General features: G+C 38.5%; 1 protein-coding gene across 1 annotated transcript in view; it reads right to left on the reverse strand.

Annotated features, from left to right (window-relative positions):
- Positions 1–9485, reverse strand: part of DCP1B (decapping mRNA 1B) — a 49522-nt gene extending 40037 nt beyond the window's left edge. Inside the window, exons 1-2 of the mRNA XM_054577198.1 lie at positions 9330–9485; positions 3887–3927 (exon numbers count right to left, since the gene is read on the reverse strand). Coding sequence (XP_054433173.1) covers positions 3887–3927; positions 9330–9479 — 191 coding nt within the window. The 5' untranslated portion in view covers positions 9480–9485. The remainder of the gene's footprint in view (positions 1–3886; positions 3928–9329) is intronic.
- Positions 9486–9789: the final 304 nt, after the last annotated feature.

The raw sequence follows: 9789 nt of genomic DNA on the forward strand, positions 1-9789 counted from the left end.
ATCTTATTTCCCTCTCTAGATGGTAAATTCCTTTAAGAAGAGATGGTAATTATTATTTTAAAAACTATGTGATAGTTAATATAGAGTGTACATCCACTTACATAAAAAAAAATTTCACAGAAAATCTTGGCTTTGGTCTGAAATGAAAAGCTGTGAAACTTATTAAAGAAATGATGCAACTCTGGTCAATGAACTGGTGAGAAAATAAAGTATATTTAAAATTTATATAATTAATGCAAAAAGAGGGTATATTGTTTTCTTTAATATAAAGCAAACAGCTTCATAAACTACTATAAAGTTTTTCTCCATAAAAATGTGGCATTTAATGACCTTTTATTTTTCATTTTATTCAATAAACCTTCAGTGCCTACTCTCCGTCAGGAAGAAAGAACCCAAATTATACAGAGTATAAAGTCTAATAACTACATTTGCATTTGCCTACTCTTGCATGACAGCCACATAGCAATTCAACTATGTGGCTTATGGTGACAAAAGAAACCCCACATGCTTACACGCAGAAAGTAAAAGAAGTAGAATTCATTTATTTCCTTTAAACTAGGGCGTCAGGGTAATATACCCACAGAAGTGTTATGAGCAATAGGGAGAAAGGTGTTTATATCTTAGCTTGATATAAACTTGATATCTGATTTGATGCCGATAACGGAGTAAATACAGCTACATTATCATTTACAGAATTTCCTTTTGAGCCTTCCAATTTTAAAATTGATGGAAGGCAATCTGTATCTAACTCATTTTGCAGAGAGGTAAAGTGGTAGGCATATAATCAAAACCAGACATAATCATAATAATCATTTCAACTTAAATTCTGAGGAAGAATGAAAATTGACTTCTGAAGATCTCTGGTAGAGTCCTTTAGAAGTTTCAAGTTCAGAAATCACCTGTGGGCTCTCTATGAACTCTATTACAAAAAGGAAGACATGGGAGGAAATGAAGACAAAAATTTTTAAATAGGATTAGGTGTTTTTATACAGAATTAGAATTTGATTCTTCAAGTATTTCATTATCACAACAGGGTCTCACTTCTCCAACAGTATGGGTACAGAGCGAAATATATCACTGGCAGCTCCATTGCTTGTACCCTGAACTCCCTTTTCATTTGTTTGTCTCTGTGGAGGAAAGAACTCAACATACTAGAATCTGGCTTTGGGGTGGGAGGTTTAGGGGAAGATGGGAGGAGTTAGGAGGGGCTCCTATTGGTGAGGAAAAGATTCAGAAATCAAGAAAGATTTATTTCTCAATTTAATGGTTTGCTTAACTGACAGGTTCACTAGGAACTCAAAGTAAATTAAGAAGTACTTGAAAATACAAAGCTCCATTTGGTTTGGGTACACTGGAAAAAAAATAACCCTGCTTAAAATCCCTAAAATAAATCATTAATGCATATTAATATATCTTTTACTTCTCAAAAGAATAGTACTTGTTTTGAGAACTGAATGAGACTGCATATTGCGTGTTTGGCCCACAGTAGATTTTAATCTTTTGCTTTTCTTCTCACACTTCAAAATTCTCAAGAGTAGCCTCTACTAAATAAGCTCACTCTAATGCTTTTGGAATGTTTTGGAACACAATGTAAACTAATACAGCTAAAACTCTTGGGTCCTCCCACCACTTTTCTGAAATGGAATAAACCTACCTCCTCCTCACCTGTTCTGCCGGCCTCACCCATCCAGTCCTTTCTTTCCCCTCCTACTGCTGCTTCCACCTACACGCAGACTCACTCTGTTCCTGCACTGTGCTCACAACTGGCCTCTTTACTGCTGTAGCTCTGCTTTTATCTTAGACTCTTCTCTGTATCCTTGCTGGATCTAAAACTAATCGTTAGCCTTCCTCAGTTCCCTCTTTACACTCTGCTTCAAAGAACGTATTTTCTCTCACAGTTTCAATGACCAGATGAATGCAGATGACTCGAAACTGTGTGTCAGCAGCCCTGGCCCTACCCTGGGTGGCTGGACATCTCTATCTGCATGCCCAGCTATTACTCCAAATCATTATTTCAAAATAAACTAAAATTTATCCTCGAATCAGATTCTTGACCTTCTACTTTTATGTTCCATCAATGTCTGTCATTCTCTCAGTCTTCCATTTCAAAATCTTAATGTTATTTAAAAAATGTCACCATTCCCTATATACATGCAATATTTCAATAAATCCTTTTCATTTCAACTTCCATTATGGTCCACACTCTCATCTCATGTCCACTGCAGGCATATTCCCAATGTCCTTCCGTAACTCTGAGTTCTTCTAGAATCAATGCATGCTACAATGCTGACACACTGACTTTCTCCACACATTCTGTTGTAATTCTATTATTCCACTGTTCATAAACCTTCAATGACTCCATATTGCTAAGAAAATAAATTTCAAAATCCTTAGTCTGACATTCCAAGTCAGCAAAATTGTTTTACCCTCACTGTCAACTTCTGACTAATATAAGCCAATGTAAACTCTCTGTACCAAAGTCATTTTCCTTACTGTCCCTTTATCACTATTGGTTGCATGCCTCTGCTTATGCCATTCCTGCAAGCCTGCCCTTCCCATGCTTCTGTGCTCGTTAAGCTCTATCTTTAGTCCTAAGGCTGATTCAGTCCTCACTACTCTATAAAGCCTCTGCAACCTCAGTGGCCCATTCATTGCTTATAACCAACCTATCAGCTGGCACTTAGGGTTAGTTCTATCTGCATTGCAGTTTACCTTTAAATGTCAATGTATGTATATACTGTGTTACGTGTAAATGTTCTACCTCCCCAATAAAAGTGTTAGCTCTGGAAGGGTTTGTATGAAGCCTTTGTATTTATCTTTGCACTGCCCCCTGCATGATGGTGATGGACTGCAGCCGACATTTCATGTGAATTAAATGTCACATAAATTAAAACAATATACATACTCCATGTCTCTGTGTGTATGTGTGACATTAACAATATCTGATATAAATTACTAATAGCATGAACTTACCGTTAAATTTATCAATAATTAAAATAAATAATATACTAAATCTACCCTGAAACGTATTGCATTAACTAAATAATGGAGGACTCAGACATCTTTAATTTTGGATTATCCTTCTTTAAATGGTCAAGGGTGGTGGGAGAGACATCAGTAAAAACCTACTGGGTTTGGAATATTTAGATAAACACCATATGATCCACTTATATGTGGAATCTAAAGAACAATAAAAGTGAACAAACAAAGCAGAAACAGACTCACAGATACACAGAACAGATGGATGGTTACCAGAGGGGAGGGGATTGGCGGACTAAGTGAAAAAGGTGAAGGGATTAATAAGTACAAATTGGGAGTTACAGAATAGTGATGGGAATATAAAGTACAGCATAGGGAACATAGTGAGTAATATTATAATAACTGTGTATGGTGCCAGGTAGGTACTAAAAATATTGGGGGACCACTTTATAAAGTATATGATTATGTAACCACTATGCTGTACATCTGAAACTAATACAAAACATTGAATGTAAACTATAATGGAAAAATAAAATTTTAAAAGATAAACAAATACTTGGACCCTTTTCTAAATACTGATTAAACAATCTAATATCCTTAATAGTGTACTTCTAGCTCCTTGCCAATGCATTATATTCAAGAACTTTGTACCATTTATTTGAATTAAAGGATAAATATTTAATACTACTTTTGAAAAAACCCAAAGATTTAAGTTCATCTATATTGAGGTTTAAATTATATTCTGAAAGTAGCATGCCTCACACTATCCTAGGTGACATTTCTCAGTATTACATTATGTCAAGTAAAACTTCAAACTAACATTCATTTCTTTTACCTCTTTCAGAAATATAACTACAATTAAAGAAGAATTACTGTCAGTTTCTTTATGAAAGTAATATACTCTTACCTTGTGTAAACAAATAAGGTCCCTTCCACATCAGTCTTCTCCTAGAATATAAAAAACACAGGCAAAACATGTATATTCTCTTCATTAATAATAAATATTCACAGGGGTTAAAGAACATAAACTTCTTACAGAATAGGAATTCTAGCCAGGTTCAAGTAGGGCCACGTCTAAGCAGCACCTGACCCTAGGAAGGCTGGCTGGTCTCAGGGAAAGGAGAAAAGCAGGCTCCTGGCCTGGCTTCGGCTCTGCTGATTAAGCAGCAAGAAGCGGTCATCCTCCTTTTGTCATTTACAAAATAAACCATCATTGTCTCTCTTTACCAAATGCAGAGATGACAGCACACAATGGATTTCATTAGAAAGAGATTATAAGAAGTGTTTTGCCTTTTGCTCTGCCCTCTGAACTGGGCAGACAGCAAGCTGCAGAAATTACTGGTAACCGCATCTCTTTATTTTCGGAGTTCATTTTCTCTTGTTGTATCCCATCACCTAGGAGAGCAGGTGATCTGCCAATAACACTACTCGGACTACTACACAGAAGACAGCAACAATGTCATAGTTTTCAGATAATTAATCACCTCCTGGATGTGGAATAGTTAAGAGTCAAGTTCTGATTTTTGGAATAGTTAAACAGAAAGAAACAGTACCAAGTTAGGACTCAGGAAATCTGCCTGAGAAAACCTGGAAAAAGCGGTAAAGTTAAAATGATAACCTATCATTTTAGTCCATTTGGAAAGGCTCTTTTCTAACTCAACAAAGGCAGAACCCCAGGCCCTGATAAAAATGTTCAACGGTGCACTGCATTCTAAAAAAATTTAAGTATCCATTTGTTTGATTAGCTAGTAATCAAGCAATTATAATTCAGAATTTAAGATGTATGTTGCTATTTAATGATTTAAGCTCGGCATTCTATTTAACCTCATAATATCTAATTATTAATATCCATTACCAAAATCATTCAAAGTTTAAGTATGCAGTATGCTAAAAAATACACTCTTTAAGAATAACAGTGTAATATCAAAATAATATTAAAAAGGCAAAACAAAAAAATTGGAAGCATAATCCTTCCACAAACCCAACTAATTTCAGCAATTTTCTTAGTCATTGTAGATCAATAGGTCTCACAGTTCGATGTGTTCCCATATTAGTAGCAGCAGCATCACCTGAGAATTTGTTACAAATGCAAATACTTGGGTCCTTCCTCAGACCGACTGAATCAGAAACTGTGGGGCTAGTACTCAGCAGGCCCGTTTGTTAAGCCATTCAGGTGATTCTGATGATGCTGCATGAGAACCTATAATGATGATTCTGCTTAGTTCGATAACATGATCTCTGCCCGCAGAACTCTATTAGGAGTCATAAAAACAAAATCCACAATGGTCCAAATTAGGAGCAAATAGCTATTAAGAGTAAATTACTTAGTAACAAGATTTTTAATCCTTATTATTATAGAATATGTAATTAGAAATAAAGAATTTATAATAGTTAAAGCAATTTTAGCCAGTCTTTTCTCTATATAAACACACTGGTAAGAAAGTTAGGGACTTCATTCTTAAAATGGATTTACTATGACATTTGTATAAATCACTTCAATGTATTATGAAAAGTATCCTTATTTTTCAAATGTGGACCACTTGCCACTGCACTTTGAAAAATACCAAGTAAAAATGAAAAAATATATACTGAAACTTTATTATTTATCTTTCTTTGTAAACATGGTTAATTCCTATCTGCTGAGAAGTCTATAACCTGAGTGCACTTTAAACTTTGAGTTACTGAAACCACCACAATACTAGTCATTGAGAAAATGGCCACTATGGTACAATAAATGCTACCTACACCCAAGGATTTGTGGGTGTCCCTAAAGTTTTAAGGCACTTACTAGTCCACAGAGACTTTAAAAATAAATATGTAAAAACTAAATATTTGGTGTTATTTATTACGTTAGTAAGAAACTGAAGATATATGTGACAGAACTAGGAATTGTGACTTACATGCACTGTCAGAATCACTTGCTACAAGGCCAAAACACTTTCCTGTCTTCCAGTGTTTGACCTTGGACTGTTTCATCTTAGACCCCCAAATCAGGATATTTATATGTATCAGTGTAAAAACATAAAGCTAATGACTTTTGACTTGTTTCCTTTCTTCCTTACTGAAGTAGTAACAGACATTACCTTTTAAGAAAAAAAGACTTTAATGCCCAATTTTAGTTTTGAAAAATCCAGAATCAGAAATGTAAAAGGTATGCTTCTCCTGAAATTATTCTCTAACTCATAATAAGCATTTCTTAAAAATTAGATTTTTATATAGCATTACACAAAAAGAGCATGAGTTTGTTCATGGACAAGAATTATTTCAGAGATTACAAAATTGGACCTGGAGTGGGGTTCTTACCAGATCACACTGGACTAATTATTATTCTGTCTCAGTTTCTCTACTGCAAAGAGATAACCAGCCTACACCACTCAGATCTTTGACGACAAAACATATTCTCTGGTCTATTATGGTTGAAACAGCTCAAATTCATGCATTTTTCTGATCCCTCCACAGTTATCTTAGGTAACCAAATTTTTTACTTTTTCCATTCTGGGCAAAGCCCAGGGTGGGGGTATGGGGAATAGTTAAAACAAGACTTTATTAGATCCTCCTTAGGACCTGCAAGTAAGGAGGACTTTTATGTTAAAGCGTTAGTTCATAGTTCTGGTGGATTTTAGCTTAAATTTTAAAAGTACAATTTAATGATTTAATATTATACTTTACTATTAAAATACAAGTGCTAAAAAACTAAGCAGTTCAAAATTTAAAATAGTGAAATAGTGCTAGTTTGTGCATTATTGGGACTCAGAACGCTATCTGAACCCTCTAAGACAACTCGAAGCAATCTATCTTACTGATCGTTATGGTAAAATAATGGAAAAGTAGGTCTTCATTTACCCTCTAAATCTTTCTTTCTCAGTCACGTATGTAGCATCCAAGTCACCTATATTTTAATAAATATCAAATGCTTGGGCTTCATATCCAGAAACTGTTATGACACTAAACTCAGAAAACCAGTAGCTTAGTCGCTAAGGCAGTTTCTCAAGTTTAGCCCTTTTGTAGGATTTTTAGCAGCATCCCTGGCCTCTACCCTCTAGATGCCAGTAATACCTGGCTCTCAGTGAGACCACCAGAAATTTTCTGCAGTCAAATCAACTCATTAAGAACTACTACTCTCGGGGCTGAGAGGAAGAAGATTCAGGCTTATTCTTCCACACATGGGTTTTATAGGGGAGTGGTCTTTCCTAGCAGTGGGAAGTAGGTCTAACTCTAAAATTCCTCTCTCAGTCAAGACATCATCTTTTTAATCCTTCCTTAAAACAGCTCATTTCCTGTCCACTCATCCCTCCTAATTCCTCTGGCTCTGAAAGCCTCGTCGTTCTTTCTCTCTTTTCAGCGTACTAAGAACTCCCTTCCTTTATTCCCCACCTTCCTTGTTGCATATGCTTTCTCCTCCATTCTCAAAAATGTGCGTTATGAATTTATTAGGTTTACATTCAAAAGGCTCCCATCGAAAAGGCCTGAGTTATGGCACATGGAAACAATAGTGATAATTTGTTTACCCCCAGCAACTGCTCTGCCACTAAACTGGTCTCTCTTTTTTTTCTGGCTAACACAGCCTTGAGGATGAGTCCTTTGAAAGAATGACCTTTTACAGAGTGAATTATGGCTTGTCTGAAGGTAACAAGTCCAGGATGCAGGAAAACATAATCCTGTAAATAATGCATTGTGACACTTTTGTCTTTTCATGAGGCTTTAGTGTAGGAGCTGCACTGGGTATCTAATAAAACTATGCAACTATTTTAACAGGTTATCTGTCCCAAAAGCCTTTAGGAAGTAATTATTCAAGAGGAATGGTATCTTGCATGTTTCAGGATTTTCCAGACTCTAGGCCTGGTCGTTTATAGAACTATACACCCCGGATCCTGGTCTGTACTACAGAATTACCTTGACAGAACTGACATCATGCTTTTGGCTTTTTTCTACAGAGCATTATAATAGCCGGATGCAGAATATGTTTGCTTTTTTCTTTTTTAAGTTACCATTGATGAAACTGTTCACTGTGTTGCTAAGGTGGCAAATTCTTCTGAAAACTAGGGGGTAATAACCCTCCTGACCAAGTGGGTTACTTCCTATTACAGAACTATGAATATTAAAGAGCTCCCCCCAACCCCCACCGGTTTGTGTTGCTTTTGTTTTTTGGCTCGGCTACTTGGAGAGCAGCCATAAGCCCATTTCAGTACCTTTCCTAAGAATTTATGACAAAACTGTTCCCTTCTTCTCTCCCATTTTAGAACTTAACTTTCATCTTTGTTAGGAAGTTACAGGCGAATAAGTAGGCTATATAAATAAATGTGGGTATTTAAAAATATATTAATTTGTCCAATATGGATGTTTTCTTGCTTAAATTTTGATGTTCCTTTTCGGAGAATGTATTTCTAAAAAAATCTTCTGAAATCCATTCATTCAGGATCAGTCCTTTATATTGTTTTGTAACTTATTTAAAAGTAATGGTGGATGGTACTATAATTGACAGTTTAGTATTATTTGGACAAAAATCCCTAGGACGTAAAGAGAAAAAAATCCATTTTTCTACATTCAAAATCCACTTGTAGCCTGCATGAGGGCTCACGTATCTTACGCTCCTACCCCATTCCAATTGTGAGAACTAAATCTAATTCCTTTGCTATCTGTTGCGGTTCTGCTTGACAAGAGTACTAAAAATATTTTGGCTCCCAAATGAATTCAAATATTAAAACGCATTTTTGGTCTTGGTGGGCTACGGTGTAATGATCTTTCCAAGAGAGCCAGCCTCCTTCTAAGTGTTAGACTGAGTCCCATTTAGTCTTTTATTCCCCGAGTTTACTCTTTCCTTGTTATGTTCCCTGAATTGGCAACTTCAGTTTCCTCCCCGCTATTAAGGTTTGGTTTCTCTTCGTCCCATCTGAGGTTCCAGAACCGGGGCTCCCCTCGCGTACTCGCCTCCGACCCTCACCCACGCCCCCAACGCCCGCCCGCCTCCTCTACCGCCACCGTTTTCCTGTAACATATCCCGCTTTGCATTTTCAAGAGTACAGCAGTCTTCCGGCCTCAAGGCACCAGGTCCTCCCCTTCCTTCAGTTCTCAAGGTCCCGTCCCGTTTAGTCCGGTCTCTCACCGTGGGGTATTGCATGTATTTAAGTCTTGCCCCAGTTTCAGATGGTTTCAGAGATCGCCCGCCCACTCCTCCAAGCCCCAGAGCCCGTGGGCGCAATCCCCCCAACTTCGGCCAGGCGCCGCGAGACACCACTGTCCACCTCCATCCTCCGGGGTCGCGTTCCCTCCGGTAGCGGGGTGTCGCGCCCGGGTGTGACGACCCCGTTCCCACCCCGCCTGCCTGCACGGCCCGTCGCGTCCGCACGCACCCACTCGTTGGCCCGATGGCCGAAAGTGTACAGAGCCACCTGGCTGGCCACGTCTACGATGCGGTTGATATACGGGTCGTGGCGCTGTAGGGCTGCCAGGCTGATGTCGCGCCCCTTCCCTACCGGGCCGCCCGCCGTTACCGCCGCCATCTTCCCGCCCTCCCCGACCGCAACCCGAGCCCTCGGCAGCCACTCCAATAGATCGCAGAACGAGCGAGAGTCTCGCCACCGAGCTCCACTGGCGACCACGCGTTGGGGACGTCCTTCCTCCAGCCATCTCCGCCCTCTCCCTCCGAGACTGCGCAAGGCGCGATTAATCGATGGTTGCGTCTCCGCACCCCAGCTGATGATCGTTGCCCCTGGCAACTGCAAGCTTGGGCCAACGGTCTGACACCCCCGCCCCCAACCCCCGCCCTCCCAAGAATTGTTTACTTCCTATGAGCCTTTGAGCTGTGGATGG

Source organism: Pteronotus mesoamericanus, unplaced genomic scaffold, assembly GCF_021234165.1.
Source record: "Pteronotus mesoamericanus isolate MK-2021 breed Mesoamerican mustached bat unplaced genomic scaffold, CSHL_Meso_final contig_41, whole genome shotgun sequence".
Taxonomy (NCBI): domain Eukaryota; kingdom Metazoa; phylum Chordata; class Mammalia; order Chiroptera; family Mormoopidae; genus Pteronotus; species Pteronotus mesoamericanus.